This window comes from Triticum aestivum, chromosome 2A (genome assembly GCF_018294505.1).
Source record: "Triticum aestivum cultivar Chinese Spring chromosome 2A, IWGSC CS RefSeq v2.1, whole genome shotgun sequence".
Classification (NCBI taxonomy): Eukaryota; Viridiplantae; Streptophyta; class Magnoliopsida; order Poales; family Poaceae; genus Triticum; species Triticum aestivum.
This window is the reverse complement of record NC_057797.1, coordinates 771,188,461-771,208,011: the sequence shown is the minus strand read 5'-3', so window position 1 is coordinate 771,208,011 and position 19,551 is coordinate 771,188,461. Positions and strand designations below refer to the sequence as shown.

The following is a 19,551-nucleotide window of genomic DNA, read 5'->3' as shown; positions in this document are numbered from 1 at the left end:
CCGTATAATGGCAGCAAGTCTGATGCACGGTTTTGCATGAAAGAAAGAAGCGTGGAAGGTATCAAATCTACTCCTTTTGTCCTGAATTAAAAAATTGGGACAGAGTTAACAGTATTCTGGTCTACGGTGAGTACCGAGGACTGTTGTGTCATTTATAATTTTTTAAAGATGCCCGTTTGTAAGAGTTGATCAACTTAATTTAATATATACCCTTTGGCATCTTCGGGAAAAAAACAAGTACTCAATTAATTGTGTCATTGCACTAGCGCTTCCTGTAATAAAGTAAATAATAATTAAGTACAGGTCGTCCTCATCACCAAAAATAAAATAAATAAAAGTTAGACTGTTGAAACCAGACGGGGCGACGGACGACATATGGCGCTCGGGAGGAGGCCGGGGAGTCACAGCGACGCTATGATGACCATTTCCAGTTACCTGCAGGTTCAGCCTTCTGAAGTCAACAGTCAATACATGCTAACGCTGCACGCAGCTCTACAAAAAAGCCGGCCTCTTCTGCATGACATACATACACACTCTCCCAAATCCCAGCCTCTTGGAAATCTCTCCATTGCCGAAGCTTGGCTGGTTGAAGACAAATCTGCCTAACCGGCCATGGGAACACGGGTAGGGGCCATGGGGACACGGCCAGCGGAGAACCACACCTCCCTGCCGCCCAAGGTGAATCTCTCTCTCTCTCTCTCTCTCTCTCTCTCTCTCTCTCTCTCTCTCTCTCTCTCTCTCTCTCTCTCTCTCTCTCTCTCTCTCTCTCTCTCTCTCTCTCTCTCTCTCTCTCTCTCTCTCTCTCTCTCTCTCTCTCTCTCTCTCTCTCTCTCTCTGGCGCGTCCTTTTGGTTTTCATTCGTTTTGTCGGCAATGTTTCGCTAGCCATTGAATAATCTTACTTGTCTTTAGAGAGAGAGAGAGAGAAAGAGAGAGAGTTGTCTACAGGTGTGAAACAAGGAGGTTTAGAGGTGGACATTAGGAGCCTCTTTGATTCGCACGATCTCTAAAACACAGAACAGAAAAATAAATACAAGAATGACATGCCATCTCCAGTAGATTATGATTAGTAGTGACATTTCATTGTGCACAGGAAAAACAAAAGATTTAGCACATTAGGATGATGATCACATAATCAGTGTGATATGTGATGCTTTGCCTTAATTGAGGAATTTTTATTTTCAGTAAACAATAAAATTTGTCGTACTTGCATATTAAGTGTAAATTCCTTGCGGCCCAAGAGTGAAATATTTTTTTACAGTGGATAATCGTCCCTCGAATCCAAGATCTACATGTCAATTACTACCATGTACTACTAAATATCTTCGGGGTATTATAAATATCATTGTGGTTAGGTGAATATATACGCATGCGACGATACCGACTAATTTGACATTTAGTCAATATGACAAGTCAACTTGCGTGAATTTAAAGGAATCACTTGTCTTTAGTGGGCCCTTCCACGTGCCTTGTTTTCAAGCATGGCTCAATGATCAAATGTGCAGTTTAGTTAACACACTGTTTTGCTCACCTACTGGTAACATTAGCATTGCTCAATGAGCCTCTCCCTCGTTTCTGTCCTGAGTCCTGACTTGGCCACTAGACAAACACTAATTTGTGTCCTTCCTTCCTTTCCTTCCTTCCTTCCTTCCTTTCTTTCTTTCTTTGAAAAAGGCCTAAGGTCATATATGAAGTATCACAGGTCCTTACAAACACATCTTAAAAAAATATTACATTTAAGAGGAGTGCTTCGGTACACCCCCCCCCCCCCCCAACAAAACGTAGAAGGGCAGAAAGGTCATACGGAAGAAACGTATACCCACCTTGTATCGTAGACGTACAATCCCGACTTGCAGGAGGACTCGATCGATCCCACCTGCCGCCCGAGTAGAGGGACTCGATCGATCTGGCCTGCCACCCGAGTAGAGGAAAAAAATACTTGCACGAGGACTCGATCAATCTGGCCTGCCGCACGGCGATCACGCGGCGGCTGATCTGGATCGTCGCGGGTGGGCTAAGGAGTGGAACACCGCCGTCGCCGGTGGCCGGCCTGGTGTTGGACGTCGCCGTTCTCCGCATTGACGGCCGCCTCTAACCATCCCGATCTCCCACGCCAGCGGTTCCAACCCCGTCGTCTCCCACGTCGCAGTCGGCGGTTAGGGAAGTGGCCGGCCACGTCTTGGACAGTTGGACGTCGCCGTCTTCCGCAACGACGCCGCGTCCGTCGCCTGTAACTGTCCGGACGTCCCACGGCGCGTACAACACTCGTCCAAGACGCCGACGTTGACCTAACTCGTCCGCCGCCGCGGATCCGTCAGGTACTCACTGTCCACTTCCGGTTCAGTCCCCACTAGGAATTCATGTGGTCTTCACCTGTGTTCAGATGTACAACGTTTGTGCTGTACTTGCCATTCATCACTAGATGGATGTTTGTGTTCAGTTACACTGCATGCTCGCCATTCAGGTGGTGGTTCTAGAGTGGTCTTAATTGTGTTGGTACCAAGAAAATAAATAAATTCTAGTTCTACATAAATCCCAGTGCTCTCTCTGCTTCAGTTTTGTTTTTTGCACTGGCGAAAGATTGGATCTCTACTAAGCTTCCAGTTCCTGTTCCTGCCGTATGGTGGATCCAGCAGCAGCAGGCAGCAGTACCCTCCACATGCCATTAATTCCTTGTAGTAGCATGTTACTTGCTCTAGCTTAGAATTGACTCAACCAGCAAAGGATTCACATGAGTTGTACATGCCTTAGATGTCTGCAGTTAGCGCGGCCAGATGCCTTTCTTGCATTGCTAAAGCTGCGCCATCTTGTTCCGAAGCGTGCTCAAAGTACCACATGTAGGGTATCTTCATCACATAGTTGCATCAGTTCATGTGGGTACTACTTGCATTGCATTTTGTCAGGGGCTCGGAGTTATGTGCCTGAGCCTAAGTAGTTTGTCTGGCTTTACACTTTAAAGGGCGCCAAGGTGGAATTTCTGTCCCTCGAGTAGATGAGTTAGATTTAGAAAGAAATCATTTTAAATGCTCATAGGTTAAATGTTGCAATTTATTCATCTATATGTCCCAGTGCATGAACTTAGAATTTAACGTGGGATAATGTGTTTTTCAATGATGTGCAGTGTTGGTAGTAACGTGTGTTTAAATGGACGAAGAAACCTCATTTACGGCCGATGATAATGGTACAAATGATGTCGGTCGGACCGATAACGATCCTAGTAATGAAGAAGATGACAATAGTGATAACGATTCGTGGTCATCATATGATATCTTACCTTCAGAGGATTTTGCAAATAATGAACATGGTGCAGATAGTGAAAACGTAAGTGAAGTCTATTTGATTCCAGTTTTCAATTGGCAGAGCATCATATGTGTAATAATTTGTCTATGTTTTTAATTTACAGGAAGATGTGGACGTTGAGAATGAGCAAAATAATTTTGAGGAATCGTGGGCCGATAACTTGAGCCAGGTTCGTTCAAACATTTTTTAACGCGCGCCGTAGTTTGTAATAGATCATAAAAACTGACATAGTTTCATATGTAATTTTGTAGGAGGGTTCAGATGGTCCTGATGGTGGTGACGATGAAGCAGAGATGGACATTGAGGAGGCTCAATACCAGCAGCGCATGTTGGAGACACATTGGAAGGTCATGGCTATGACTTTTCGGTCACAAGGGGATGCATATTTATTCTACAACAAGCACGCCAAAGAACATGGGTTCAGCATCAGGAGAGAGAAGGTGAAACGAGGGAAGGGTGCTTCAGGAATAATACGGTTCAGGCGGTTTGTCTGCTCTAGGGCAGGGAGAAGGCAGAGGAAATTCATAACCATGGAGGGTCGCACCCGCAGGCTTAGACCCGAGACTCGATGTGAGTGCGGTGCGCAGATGGTGGTAAAATTGGACAGGGCACGAGGAGTTTGGTTCGTCGCGTCATTCGTGGATGATCATAACCACGCGATGGCTCGACCCGACGAGGTTCCTTTTTTGTGGTCACACAGACGGATTGGAGATGGCACGAGGGCAGAGATACTGGCTATGCAAGGGGCTGGAATCAGGAAGCATATAATTGTGGACAACTTCATCAGTAGGTACGGTTCATACGACAAATGCGGACTTATTAGGCAGGACGTGTACAATCTTTGCTGCAGAGAGAAGATGAAGCTCATAGCAAAGGGTGATGCTGAGACGGCAGTGGGCATTATGAGGAGCAGAAAGGAGAAGGACCCAGACTTCTTCTTCGAGTACGAGCTAGATAAGGAAGGGCGGTTGAAGTGTATGTTCTGGTGCGATGCACAGTCGCGGAGGGACTATCAGGACTACGGAGATGTGGTCGTGTTTGATAGCACGTATAAGATGAACAGATATGGTATGCCATTCGTCCCCTTCGTCGGAGTTAATAACCACCGTTGCACAACAGTTTTTGGGTGTGCCATTGTTTCCGACGAGACCGAAGCGACGCATGTGTGGCTGCTCCAGACTTTTATGAGGGCAAACTGTCAGCAGAAGCCAAAGTCAATTATCACAGACGGTGATGCTGCAATGCTCCGACCGATTCGGAGTGTCCTTTCAGATGTGCTCCATCGTATTTGCTCGTGGCATATCGAGAAAAATATGCAGAGACACCTACATTACAAGTCACTAGATGAGTTTAGATCGCTCCTGTACTATGCCACCTTTGAAGAGAACTTTGAGAAGAGATGGACTGCCTTTGTCAATAAATGGAAGACGGATAAAACTGAAGAGTGGCTGAGGAGGATGTATAGGAAGAGGAGACTGTGGGCAGCATCGTATCTTTCAGATGGCTTTTTTCTTGGTATGCGTAGTAACCAGAGGAGCGAAAGCCTCAACTCCTCCCTTCACCTTCACCTCGACTATGGTATGACCATTGTTGATTTGGTAGTGCATTATGAGAACTGCATAGTTCGCCTCCGTGAGAACGAGGCGAATGATGACTGTGAGGCCAATCAAAAAGTACCACCGGCGGTTACTGAGTATAAGGACATTGAGGAGCATGCTGCCAAAGTATTCACTCCTGCTAATTTCTACATTCTGCAAAATGATTTGAAGAAGATGGGAGAACTGGAAATATTTGAGACGCTGGTGGGAATTGAGCGCCAGACCTTCATCGTCACATGGCAGAATAACCACAAGTTTAGGTATAATGTTGTGTATGAACCAGGTAACTCAGAAGAAACCTTATCATGCACGTGTCGCAGGATGGTTCGCAAAGGGCTGCCTTGCAAACATATTCTCTTTGTTCTGCATCATCTTAAATTGTCTCAAATACCAAAGTGTTGTGTCCTCCATCGATTGTCGAAAGATGCGAGAGATGGGTTGCCAGCGCAGCACAAGAGTGATCTTTTTGGTTGGGGTTGGTCTGGGCCTGAGGAGAGAGAACGGTACAGTCAAGTGAGCATAAAATCAGCAGAAGCTGCTCATGTTGCAGCAAATGATCCCTTCTTGTTTGATGAATTGATGAAGTGCCTAGACGGTATAATAGCAAGGAAGAAGATCACGGAAGAGGAACTCATAGGACGCAGAAGGTGTGCTCTACTTGCAAAGCAGGCAATTCAAGCGGAAGAAGGTGCAACAGGTATACGTGATCCTGAGAAAGTTTCAACGAAGGGTGCACCTAAGAAAGGCCGGTCAAAGGGTGGCCCTGACGTTACGAAAAATGCTAGACCTAAAGATTTTAGAGAGAAGAAAAGTGGTCCGTTGTGCAGTCTTTGTAATTTACCAGGTCATAACAAGGCGACATGTAGTCTAAACGAGAAGTAAGTTTTACATTCTTATTTCAGTTGTGTTGTGTGTTCGATTTTACCGACTATATTTTCTCACACGCGTTCTTTATATTTCTTTCAGGTACCGGGCGTAGAAAAGTGGCTTCGATCGTGGGAAGAAGAAAACTGGTTGCATGAGTCATGTTGGAAGTTGTTACTTATTTATGTGAGCATGTGTGCGGCGCCAGAAAACTTAATAAGTGTTTTGTTTATGTTTCTCAAAATAATTATATGAACATCTATCGTATGTACTGAATTATGATTGTCAAAATATTTATGTGGACATCTATCCTATGTACTGAATTAATTGCCATGTTTTCTGTAATGTTTCGTGTGAAGGAGTTCACAATTTTAACATGCTGTATTCTCATATTTTGTTTGTGACGGAGCTTGCAAGAAAAAGTCTGGCTACTTCTTATCAAATGAGGAATTTGGTGTTGCCTTGCTGCTGTGTGTGATGTACTGATGTGCAGTCCATGCAAGCTATTGCTTATGAAATGGGTAATTTGGTGTAGCCTTTGTTGTTGTGTTTGTACCGATGTGTCTCAGCGAAATTCCGTCCAGGACCGGCAGGCATTGATGTTGGAGCCTTGTAGTAGAGCAGACGCAACACACAGGCCAGGGGCTCATGTGGCCGCAGTTGGCCGGCAACACAACTGACGGACAGTGGATCGCTCAAGGGTCAAATGGCCAGACCAGTCAATTGGTGAAACATTTTCCCATATAAGTGAACTTGTTTTCTTTCAAATAGCGCTGCTGTGTTAGCTCTTAAGAAGTGCGCGCTGCACTAAATCATAAGTACACTAGTAGTCCAGTGGTAGCCATTCCCTTGCGCTGTATGTGGCCTGAGTTTGACTCCGCGCGACGCATGCATTTTTTGGCCGTTTTCGCGCTACAGCTCTTTTGCGCGCTACGGGCCGGCCCACTGGTTGTTCTCCTGTGAATTAGCGCCGGCCCAGGAACAAGGCATAATCACTTCAAATAGAAAATCAGTAGCGATGCATAATCGATTGTAACAGTAGCAAAAATTGTCTCAATCACCAAACCACCGAATAGGCATAATCATCTACGTGGCTAAAACCAAAATTCTGCCATTATTACAATAATGAAATGGTACCAAATAGGCATAATCATGTGGGGGGCAAAAACCCTACACAATTCCTCCCACTTATTCCTTCTCCATAATTTTCAGAATCTTCTCCTTCACCCTAGTAAGTGTGTTGCTCTCTGAAAAAAGTATTTCCGCGAGAATGCGTCCCCTTGAAGAATTGATCTCGTCTTGGTCAAAGTCATGTCTGAAGGCATCCCCATCCCAGAGTTCGATGCATTTCATCACGAAAAGTCCGCAAGACACTCTGAAAATGAAAATGCTAGTCAAGTCGTGATGGAAAACACAATTACATATGCATTCGACTATGAGCTTACCCGTCTGTTTGTCTCGGCATTTTGTACTCCTGTATTGGCCATTTAGACACATCTGGATGATGTGTACCTATAGCAGAGTTTACCTGATTTGTATCTACAGCAATTTCTGCCCTCTGGAAAAAAAATTGTCAAAACAATATTAAGCATGTACAAAGTGGACATCTTACGAACGTACAAATGTACTCATGTTATGCAAAGTTGTTAAGTTACCATCGAAGCAATCTTCGCATGAACTGCCTTGCTTATTTTACCAGTAGAATTTAGAACTTGAAACTCTTCCTTCTTATTGTGCATGACAATGGTTATCCAATGATTCTTGTTCACATTTAGAGGGAAAAATGCCTACAAAACAGTAAGGTTATGTACAAAAAGTTTGCTATGTACTGTCAACAGTTGTTTGAAATGCAAATACCTTATCTTTTGCGAAGTACTCGTCAACTACTCTTGACACAGTTTTCGATTCTTTCGTGAAAAATTCCATGTAGTTCATGTTCGAGTGTTTCAGCTTTCCTTCAGCGCGCTGTATAAGGCAGTGTGACACCCATGATGTTAGAACATGCCGATCAAGCATAGGAGTACTAGTCAGCAAGTGGTTCGAGTAACAATTGATGACCTATCAAAATTGAGAAGCCAAAAAATGACAGTTAGAAAATGTACTTAATACAACATAAGTGTATAAGAACATAAAATAATGCTCATACTTACTGCGCCATTCAACCACTGGCCCGAAGTGATAGCTTGAAGCATTTCCGCCGTACACGTTTCCCCACCTATTCCCGTCATGTGGACCACAGTCTGTGCACAATGCTTCGGCGAGTGTGCTAGCGTGTCGATATAAACCCTCGCGCCCTCTATGTGATTCTCATCCATAAAGTCCGTACTAAGGAGAATATCACGTATACGAAACAGACCTACAGCAATGAGCGGACATGTAGTTAATTAACTACAAATGTTAGGACATAAAAAGCTTTATAAATGCTTACAATTAACTTACTTTTTTTCACACGTTTGCGTGGACCGTCCTGCTGGTAGGGGGACAGACAATACTTTGACTTTTGGCGTTTCCGCTTCACATCATGCTCCTTAGTCCCATTATCATGCTCCTTAGTCCCATTATTAATCGCGTCCGTACAGATTCTTGTTAGACTAGGGTAACTACCTTCCGCTGAATTTTCAGCGCTAGACCCGACTGATACTGCATTTTCTTTCTGTGGGTTTCTAGTAAGTGAAGGAAAATCATTCGTGCCTAATGATGGTGATGCTTCCCTGGGTGAACCATTGTCCTCAATAATAAAGGGGTCGTTTTCATCACCTTTACCGGGTGTACTGGACTGCATGCCTTTGTCATTGGAAAAGTTCGTACCATTTGGACCCGTGAAGGATGCATCCATCTTCTCCTCCGCGCGTTCTTCCAAAGGAGATGAAGTAACTTCCGTATGATACTTTGGCTTGTACTTTGTCACGCACTCATCACTTTCGTCCTCATAAGCGCGCTCATCACGGAAGTCCCCACTTCGCTTCACCAGCAAACCCTTCTTACTTAGCTTCTCGAGCAATATCTGCAAGAACACATGGAAGACAATAAGTACATGTAGTTGCGCACGTAAAATAAAGTACACATTAATAATTACCTCAGCACATTTCTCAGGAATTAGACGTATCTCTTTCTGCATATCTCTTATGCATTTCATGACGTGTTCTTTCGTACCGGCTCTGCTCGATGAAGCCGTGGGCTTACAACCATTTCTAGTTCTGCCTCCACCTTTAGGTGTAGGTGGCTCGGTATCTTCCTCTTCGATTATTGCTTCTTTTGCTATTCTGGCATGTCTATACTGTTCACTTATTAAATCATCAATCTGTGAAATGTTGAACAAATTAAAAATAAGTGATCCGTTATGTACTAGAATTAATGCATGCACTACAAGATATAAATATTTACCGTGCCATGACCACGGTCGTTCTCTGTGTCGTAACTATCACGCTTCTTAGCCTCCATTTCAGACCAATTTACCATCAATGGGTACTCCGACAACAAAGGATCGGATGTTTCTACTGAAGTTGGCTGGACCTTCTCCCAGTACATGTACTGCATAAACATCAAAAGCATTATTGTTCGTGCGGGGGGCGGATCGTGGACGTGACGGTGACCTGCAGATCGTCGACGTGGCGGGCGATCGGTCGTCGAGGCGGCGGCCGTTCGTGGACGCAGGCGCCCGTTCGTGCAGGTGGCGGGGCTGCTGGCGGCTGCCTGCTGGCGTCTTGCCACGGGGCCGGCTGGTGGTGGGCGGAGGAGCTGCTGGCGGCGAGAGGAGGGTGGCGGGCTGATGGCGGCGGACGGCGGGCGGCGGGCGGCGGGGCTGGATGGCTGGGGGCGGCGGGCGGCAGGGCTGGATGGCTGGGGGCGGCTGTAGGCTGGAGTCGGGGCAGCTGGCGGCTGCAATCAGGGCATGGCGATCGTGGAGGAGGTGCGCGTGGAGATCGTGGAGTCGTGGGCTAAGGGTTTGACCGCCGATGGATTCTAATGCATGTATCCAATGATTGATACGCATGGCCCATTCATTACGCCGATGGATTTATATTTTCATCTCACGGCTGCCATGAGCCATATACTAATGACCCGATTTTTTAGCCTACCTTCGCATAATCTCTCCCTAAATTAACCTCCCAAACAAACTCTCCCCCATCTCCCCAGGCCTTATGGCAGCTCACAGGCCTTCCTACTAGATCGGACGGGTAGCATGGTTTCAATCCTACGCCTACCGATTGGTCTGATAGGTAGCAACAAATCAGTAGTCTAATTCCTAGTGCTCACCTTTTTTTTATCACAAATACGTTGATTTATCCAACTATGTTTACTAGAGAGGGGGTTCCGAAGGAGTACTTTTTTTTACCGACTCCGCAAACCGGCCCCAAAAATTTTCCACACGCTGGCAACACCGTCGGCATCACGCACGCCAATTTGCATATTTTTCCGACAGTCGACGCATTTTCTACAATTTTCCCGGTGAAAAAGACCTGAAACATTGGCCGGACGTGACGCAACGTTCGTTTGGTGTCCGATTTCGTTCCAACCTTGCATGGTGGCCTACGTTGCCCGTGCCCACATGTGTGCATTGTTTGGTGCACTTGCATGCATGCGATCACGTACACCATCTGCAACTGGCATGGTTTCGGTCTACCGGAGGGGGTTCCGAAGTACTTTTCTTTTTCAACTCCGCCAACTAGCCCCTAACTATTTCCACACGCTGGCATCACCGCCGGCATCACGCACGACAATTTCCATATTTTTCTGATGGTTGATGCATTTTCTATGAATTTCCCTGTATAAAAGACCTAAAACAGTGGCCGGACGTGACGCAACGTTCGTTTCGTGTCCGATTTCGCTCAAAACTTGTGTGGTCGCGTACGTTGCCCGTGCCCACATGTCTGCATAGTTTGGTGCAGTTGCATGCATGCGATCACGTAGACCATGTGCAACCAGCACCGTTTTGGTCTACCGGAGGGGGTTCCGAAGTACTTTCCTTTTTCAACTCCGCCAACTGGCCCCAAAATTTTTCCACACGCTGGCAACACCGTCGGCATCACGCACACCAATTTGCATATTATTTCGACGGTCCATGCATTTTCTATGAATTTCCCAATGAAAAAGCTCCGAAACAATGGCCGGACGTGACGCAACGTTGGTTTGGTGTCCGATTTCGTTCCAACCTTGCGTGGTGGCCTACGTTGGCCGTGCCCACATGTGTGCACAGTTTGGTGCACTTGCATGTATGCTATGCCGTGCACCATGTGATAGCAGCATGGTTTCGGTCTGCCGGAGGGGGTTCCAAGTACGTTTCTCTTTCGACTTCGCCAACCGGCCCCAAACTTTTTCCACACGCTGGCATCATCATCGGCATCACACACGCCAATTTGCATATTTTTCCGACGGTCGATGCATTTTCCACAATTTTCCCGGTGAAAAAGACCTGAAATAGTGGCCGGACGTGACGCAACGTTCATTTGGTGTCTGATTTCGTTCCAACCTTGCGTGGTGGCCTACGTTGCCCGTGCCCACATGTGTGCATAGTTTGGTGCACTTGCATGCATGCGATCACGTACACCATGTGCAACCGGCATGGTTTCGGTCTACCGGAGGGGGTTCCGAACTACTTTTCTTTTTCAACTCCGCCAACTGGCCCCTAACTTTTTCCATACGCTGGCATCACTGTCGGCATCACGCACAACAATTTGCATATTTTTCCAACGGTCGATGCATTTTCTACGAATTTCCCGGTGAAAAAGACCTCAAACACTGGCCGGACGTGACACAACGTTAGTTTGGTGTCCGATTTCGTTCAAACCTTGCGTGGTCACGTACGTTGCCCGTGCCCACATGTCTGCATAGTTTGGTGCAGTTGCATGCATGCGATCACGTAGACCATGTGCAACCAGCACCGTTTTGGTCTGCCGGAGGGGGTTTCGAAGTACTTTTCTTTTTCAACTCCGCCAACTGGCCCCAAAAATTTTCCACACGCTGCCAACACCGTCGGCATCACACACGCCAATTTGCATATTATTTTGACGGTCCATGCATGTTCCACGAATTTCCCGATGAAAAAGCCCCGAAACAATGGCCGGACGTGACGCGACGTTGGTTTGGTGTCCGATTTCGTTCCAACCTTACGTGGTGGCCTACGTTGGTCGTCCCACATGTGTGCACAATTTGGTGTGCTTGCATGTATGCTATCACGTGCAGCATGTGATACAAGCACGGTTTCGGTCTACTGGAGGGGGTTCCAAGTACGTTTTTCTTTCGACTCCGCCAACCGGCCCTAAACTTTTTCGACACGCTGGCATCACCATTGGCATCACGCACGCCAATTTGCATATTTTTCCGACGGTCGATGCATTTTCCACAATTTTCCCGATGAAAAAGACCTAAAACAGTGGCCGGACGTGACGCAACGTTCGTTTTGTGTCTGATTTCGTTCCAACCTTGCGTGGTGGCCTAAGTTGCCCGTGCCCACATGTCTGCACAGTCTGGCGCAATTGCATGCATGCGATCACGTAGACCATGTGCAACCAGCACCGTTTCGGTCTTCCGGAGGAGGGTTCCGAAGGAGTATTTTTTTTTCACCACTGCCAAATGGCCAGAAACTTTTTCCACATGTTCTCATCAACATCGACAGCACGCACGCCAATTTGCATCCTTTTCCGGCGCTCGATGGATTTCCTGGGGTTTTCCCGGAGAAAAAAACACTAAAACATTGGCTGCACGTGACGCAACGTTTTTTTCATCGATCAAATGCATATAAAACTTTCCATTTCGGCAATGAAGATCGATTTGTACAAAACAAATATTTCAAAAAAACGTGAAGAAAGAAAATTTCTCGGATTTGGAAAAAATTGAAAAAAGGGAAAAAGGAAAGATGCAAGAAGAAAGGGGAGAAAATATGCTAATTTACATAGTAGCCTAAGCGTCGCGGTGGTTGTTGCAATGTCTCATTAAGCAGGAAGTCGCAGGTTCGATCCAGGCTGGAGCGCCCTTTTTTGCATTATATAGAAACAGATGGGCTGGATCGGGCGCGTGTATTCGTCTACGTATAAGATGCGGGTGGGGCGCCCTTTTTTGCATTATATAGAAACAGATGGGCTGGATCGGGCGCGTGTATTCGTCTACGTATAAGATGCGGGTGGGGCGGGTGGCCTCTTTTTCATAATATGGCCATCATGCCCCTGATTACAAATGGGTATCGAGCAATCTCAGCCTTTTTTATGTTTAGGGGGGTGTACCGAAGCAAAAGTGTACATTTAAAATCATGGGAGTGAAAAAATATTACATTTAAAATCATGAGAGTGTTGAAGTCTTCTTTCTCTTGCATCCATCGGTAGCGCGTCGTGAGCATAGCTCAATATCGCATGTTGGCCTCTGTCTTGGCCGAGCTAACTGTTTTTAAACCAAGGAGTTTGTAGAAGCAACGGCTGGAAGGTCGTCATGGATGCGGACCAAGAGACGCCGTCAGCCATGATCTGCGAAGCAAATTATAGCTTTGGAGAAGAAAACACCAACAACGGCCTGTAAAAACTCCGTAGACCATGAAAGTCGGTCGAATCTGGAAGGATCTACCTAAAACTCAAACCGACCGGATCCCGGGAGACCCGCCGGGGATACAATTCCACACGCCCTCCGCCAGTGATAAACTCTATCATACTTGTATTAATTCATGGAATAAGGTATTGGATCCTTTTTCCAATGGCTAACAACGACGGTGAAAACTAGCAGGATTGGAGGACTGTGGAGGAGAGAAAGATCGACGACTGGCTCCCGGTCACAGCATCGAGGAACGGCAAGTGGTGGTACTCGGCCTTCCACAATGTCACAGCCATGGTCGGCGCCGGCGTGCTCACCCTACCATATGCCATGTCCGAGCTCGGCTGGTACATACATACTGTTGGAAATGGGATCACCTGCAACTCCATTGGCATCCATATTATGTATTACTATTTTTTACATGTCGTCGGTTTCACTGATGTTTGATGGTTTTAGGGGACCTGGCGTCGCGGTGATGACCCTGTCGTGGATGATGACGCTGTACACGCTGTGGCAAATGGTGGAGATGCACGAGATGGTGCCCGGGAAGCGGTTCGACAGGTACCACGAGCTGGGGCAGTACGCGTTCGGTGAGACGCTAGGGCTGTGGATCGTCGTGCCGCAGCAGCTCGTTGTCGAGATCAGCTTGGACATCGTGTACATGATCACCGGCGGCAAGTCACTCAAGAAGTTCCACGACCTCGTCTGCGACGGCAGGTGCAAGGACATAAAGCTCTCCTACTTCATCATGATCTTTGCGTCCGCCCAGTTCGTCATCTCGCAGCTCCCTAACTTCGACTCCATCGCCACCATCTCCCTCGCCGCCGCCCTCATGTCAATCTGGTACATACCGTGGGAAACTAATTTGTGAAAACCATAATTAATATTCCCTTCATACGGAATTAGTTGACGCTCAAAAGCATGTATCTAAATGTTTTAGATACATCCATTTGAGCATCAACTAATTTGTCAAAACCATAATTAATAATCCCTTCGTACGGAATTAGTGGAGCCTCGAAAGGATGTATCTAGATGTTTTAGATACATGCGTTTGAGCGTCAACTAATCCCGGACGAAGGAAGCAGCTAATTAAGCTAGACGTGGCCACTGACACTGAGATGTATGGACAAACAAACGCCACAGCTACTCGACGATTGCTTGGGGCGCCTCGGTGGACAAGGGGAAAGCGGACGACGTGGACTACAGCCTACGGGCCTCCACTACCTCGGGGATGGTGTTCGACTTTCTGGGAGGCCTGGGACAGATGGCCTTCTCCTTCTCAGGCCACAACGTCGTGCTGGAGATCCAGGCCTCCATCCCGTCGACGGAGGAGACGCCGTCCAAGAAGCCCATGTGGAAGGGCGTGATCGTGGCCTACACCATCGTCTTGCTCTGCTACTTCCCGGTAGCTTTCGTCGGTTATTGGGCCTTCGGCAACAGCATCGACGACAACATCCTCATCACCCTCAACACGCCCAAGTGGCTCATCGCGGCCGCCAACATGATGGTCGTCATCCATGTCATCGGTAGCTACCAGGTATACGTACGCGTCCTCCCAACCACTCACTCATTAGTTTTTCTTTTCTTTAAATGGCATGTGCACATAATTAAGACTTAACATGGGAGACGTCGACCAATATTCTCATCTCAGGTTTACGCGATGCCGGTGTTTGACATGATGGAAATGGTGCTGGTGAGGAAGATGCGTTTCTCTCCCGGTTGGAAGCTCCGTTTGGTTTCTCGGAGCCTCTTTGTTGGTAATGCCCTGATGCGTTTGTCACAAAGTGAACTCAATTCCTTCCAGCTAATTAAACCCCCCAAAAAAATCGTCCCAAACAAACATGACTAATGGGATGCAAATCTGCGCAGCGTTCACAATGTTCGTAGGCATCACCTTCCCCTTCTTCGGTGGGCTTATCGGATTCTTCGGTGGGCTCGCCTTTGCGCCCACAACTTATTTCGTAAGCAGTCCATCCACCTTCATTCTACTTCCATTAAAGCAAATGTGGATTCAGAGCTGATCAGGTTCAAACATCTTGTTCGGACCAGCTTCCCTGCATCATCTGGCTCACGGTCTACAAGCCCAGGGTATTCAGCCTCTCATGGTGCGCCAACTGGGTAAGATAAACTGAATAGTTAGTACATTTTTTTGTCTTGTGTGCCTGCAATAGACATCTCATTTGATCATCCAATTTTATTTCATTTTTTGTGTTTCCATTCTCTTCAGTTCTGCATCGTTGGTGGGGTACTGCTGATGGTGCTTGGGCCCATTGGAGGGCTAAGGCAGATCATCATGGAGGCCAAGACATACCAATTCTACTCGTAGATCACTAGTTGATTGTTGCAAAGCTATTGTATAGACAAGTAGCAGAATTTGATGCAATGCATCAATGTTGGTGTAGACCTACTAGAGGTTTCATTTGTACGTACCTTCTCCTAGTGTTACCTCTTTGGAGCGCCAACCTGGCAACCACCCCTCCAAGGCACTCCTACCATTTCAAATAGACCCTGTCCCCCGCATCGTCCGCTCCGGGCGACTCGGGGGCGATACCCTAGCCGCCCCCAGGTTTCCCCCGCCTCCCCTCCTCCTCCCCCGCCGCCGCCGGCAGCCGCCCCCGCGGCAGTAGGCGGCGGCGGGGCTTCCCCGCGCACCCGCCTCGACGTGGAGACGCCCCCTTCCCGCATCAGACGCCGCCGCCCGCCTCCTCAGGTGGCCGCCGAACTGCCAGTCAGGCCGGAGCGGCCCTGGATCGGGGCTGGCTCCTCTCTGGCGGCTGGTGGGCCGGGGATCGCCGGATCCGCCCGGATCTGGCCGGCGTGGCCCTGCTTCGTCACCCGGCTAGGGTGTTCGCGGCGTGGTCTCCCTGGTGGCGGCGATGTGGGTCGTTCTACGTGTCTTGATGGGATGTGCGCGGTGGGTGGATGCCGGGGCGGCGGCCTCGGACGGCGTGGACGGCGTGGCCTCTTGACGGGCGATGGCCGTGGGAGCTGGTGGTCCGCGACTTCGGCTGTGCGGGCGGCGAGGTCTCGGTGGACGTCTACTACGGTGGGTCGGGGTGCCCCGTCACCCGGCGTGCCTGCTACGATGAAGTCCGATGCCTTCTTCGGCTGCGGGCGCTCCCCTGGCCAGGTCTTTGGCCGGGTGGTTGGGACGGGGGCGGGATCGGGGGAAACCCTTGGCCGTCGGCGGAGGCCACGACAATGGCGGCGCCTTGTGGGCATCGGTTCCCTTCTTGGAGGCCTTGTCGAGGTCCTATCCCGTCTCTCACTGTGCTCTTCATTTGGGCGAAAGCTCTAGTTCCCCTTGCGGGCGATGGCGTCGTCCCTTCGTCGCGCTCCTTCTTGAAGGCGTCGCCTGGGGTCCCTGGAAGCACGGTGGGCGCTTCGTGGTGCATGTGAGGTGTTTGGCGGCGGCAATGTGTGCGGCGATTTATCTATTCTACCGTTGATCTTCGTCCTGTGGTAGCGCTCCATCTGCTTGGTGATGTTCTTCCGTAGGTGGTGGTCGTCATTTGGCGTCATGGTGGCGTTGATGGCGGAGGGCCTGCCAAGGATGGCACCTCAATCTGCTTGGAGATGGACCTGTGGAAGATGGTGGAGACGACACCTGTGAGTGCGTCAGACCGGTTTATGCCCCAGACCCGGTATGTGGCTAGGCTAGGGATTCCGGCTTTCGATGTTAGGTTTAGGTGAGTGGTCTGGGTAGGGGCCCAGCTAGCACCTCTTCATCATATGGATAGGAGTAGCGGCATATGTTGCCTAGTTGGTGGTTTCAGGCTTATTGTTGTAACACTTTGTAAGGTCCTCGGGAATAATCAATAAAGTGGCCGTATGCATCTTCCAGATGCAGAGGCCGGGGGTCATCCTCCTTTTCTAAAAAAAACCATTTCAAATAGACTGAACTTCTAGGTTTGTTCAAAGCAAATTTTCTTCTTCTGATTTCACCGAGTATGTACAGAAATATGATAATATCTAAGTTGTTGTGAATACGAATATAATATAGCGATACCTGATGCCCACAGTATTTGTATGTATGATGTGGATTACTTTATGCCCGGCTGAATATCGGTGGAAAATAAGCTCATTTATAATTGAAATGGTAATAAAACCATTGAAACAATCGCTTGTTACAACTAAGTGAACGTGGTTATGTCACCTGCTTTTTGGTTTGTAATAATATGGTTTGATCGGGTGATGTTTGTTTCTTGGGAGGCTCATATGGATAGGTAGATGCTTTGATTGACCTATATGTTTTTTGTGATTGCTGAATCTTGTTTGTTTAATCGGTTTTGTGAAATAAAAATTGTGAGTGGCGTGCTCTTTAATTCAAAAAGAAAACCACTGAAATAATAATGCAAACACACACCTAATACCTCTTCCAGAGATGATGAACAGAAGCAGGATATCATCCACATTGCCGTCAGGTTTGTTGTGGTTTTCAGTTGATCTCATAAAGGTGTACTCTCCAACGAGCAACCAGAGATGTCAAGGGCATATAATCGGTCAGTGAATAATTGGCGATCTTTCACCACAGCAGGGCACTTTTGGATACGAACAAAATACCGAGAGCAAAAAGATCTGAAAAAAAATCATTGTTGCGCCAAGAATAGAACTATTCCAAATCATTAGTAAGGCACCAGACGGGCCTCGAGAGGGAATATAAGCGGATTTATCAAGCCTGTGAGGAAAAAAGGATCGAATAAAGTTCTGATCACAAATGCATATGTTTAGTCTCCTGCAAACAAACGACATTACAACTACATGAGTTAATCACATTTTTAACTGCTAAAGTTTTGCCATCTGAGTTTACTCCCCTGATGTTCCAAACCATAATATTCCACTGCTACAAGTGAGATCCCTTGGATGTCCAATTCAACACGCTTAGCGCTAAATAGTTGAGGAAACACAGGTGCTTAGCCCTGGCAGAGAGCTCTTTAATTCCAAAAGAAAAAGCACTGCATAATATTGCTTTTACACACACCTAATATCACTCCGGGAGATGATGAACAGAAGCAACATTAGACAAATCGAATTCCATCAATATATCTATGTATCTAAATAAATTCAAAATGTGATTTGCAGAACATAATGTCTGTAAGTGTGCAGGGGGGCATTGCCCCCCCCCCCCCACCCTACTTGTACTTCACAATGTTTTATTTATTTAATAATTGTTTATGGTTGAGTACATGTATCTCGTAATCATCATTTGTATCATATAAATCATATATACATGGTGTATTGAGAATTTACGACATCTCCGGGCATGCTAGCATTCTCCGTCGTGGCTGCAACACCGGGCATGCGACAGGCAGGCCATGCTGGCAGCAGCGCCGGGCAAGGGGGGCATGCATGCATGACTCCGCACACGAGCTGAGGCTGCTGAGCGAGGACGACGGACCTGGCGGCGGTGAGGGCAAGAGTAGTGGGGGAGGCAGTGTAGAAATGTTGGGTTCAAGTGAACCCAACGCATTTTCTTGCCACCAACATATAGGTTTGTATTTTCTTGACTTGAACCCAATAAAAAGTCTAGAATAACCTCATCAAATAATGTGACGTGGACAGCTAAAGAAAAGGCCTAAAAGCCCAAATCAAACGACTCTACGCACATGCCTAAACTGTGACTTGGTTACTTTGCAGGCATGGCAGTTGCACGGCTCGTCTCTTGTCTGTTGGTTTTTCCAACTCGCATCTCTCGTATGTTTGTGTATAGCTTGGTTGGCAGACACCAGGGGCAAACAGATCGCTGCAGATCCACGGTGACAAGCCGCCAATTGTAGCCTGAAAATTAAGGTAATTAATATTGCCACATCTTCTTCCTCTTGTGCATGTTCAACCTACCATAGTAGCCTAGCGTGATAATGAACTTTTTTGCCCTTGTTTCTTACTTTTTTTCTCAATGGACTCTGATTGATCTAGGCTATGAAAGGTATGATTCAAATAGAAATCGGTCACCGGATTCTAATAATGACGGGGTCACTTCAAGGTCACCCAGTAGATCGTAGGCAAAGTGCATCAAATGTCACCGCAGCTTTTTTTGTGTGTGAAAAAATGTCACCGCAGCTAGTCTCCCGAAGCCTTCTATTAAGAAATAAATTAATCTTGATGAGTTACCATTGGAAGAGAATTTCAGAGTACACAAAAAATGCTAAGAAGTTGTGCGATAAGCCCTTCCCCATCCTTCGACTGAAGTTGTTTGATAAGCCGGGCCGGCAGCGTTGCAGGAGGAGCACTGTACACGAAAATCGGATCCACGCCACTATTATAGACATGGG

General features: G+C 47.3%; 2 protein-coding genes across 2 annotated transcripts; one reads left to right on the top strand and one right to left on the bottom strand.

The window, feature by feature from the left end:
- The first annotated feature begins 612 nt into the window (after nt 1-612).
- LOC123186628 (lysine histidine transporter 2) lies at nt 613-15,710 on the top strand. The gene is made up of 8 exons (XM_044598357.1): nt 613-678; nt 13,469-13,626; nt 13,736-14,122; nt 14,423-14,816; nt 14,931-15,036; nt 15,149-15,240; nt 15,329-15,397; nt 15,507-15,710. Exons 1-8 carry the CDS (start codon nt 613-615, stop codon nt 15,603-15,605), a joined length of 1,371 nt encoding a protein of 456 aa, XP_044454292.1. The 3' UTR covers nt 15,606-15,710.
- LOC123186627 (uncharacterized) lies at nt 6,790-9,049 on the bottom strand. The gene is made up of 7 exons (XM_044598356.1): nt 8,838-9,049; nt 8,201-8,765; nt 7,912-8,117; nt 7,619-7,819; nt 7,417-7,548; nt 7,207-7,319; nt 6,790-7,136 (listed from the first exon to the last, which is right to left on the bottom strand). The coding sequence occupies exons 1-7, from the start codon at nt 8,895-8,897 to the stop codon at nt 6,950-6,952; spliced, it is 1,464 nt and encodes a 487-aa protein (XP_044454291.1). The 5' UTR covers nt 8,898-9,049; the 3' UTR covers nt 6,790-6,949.
- Nucleotides 15,711-19,551: the final 3,841 nt, after the last annotated feature.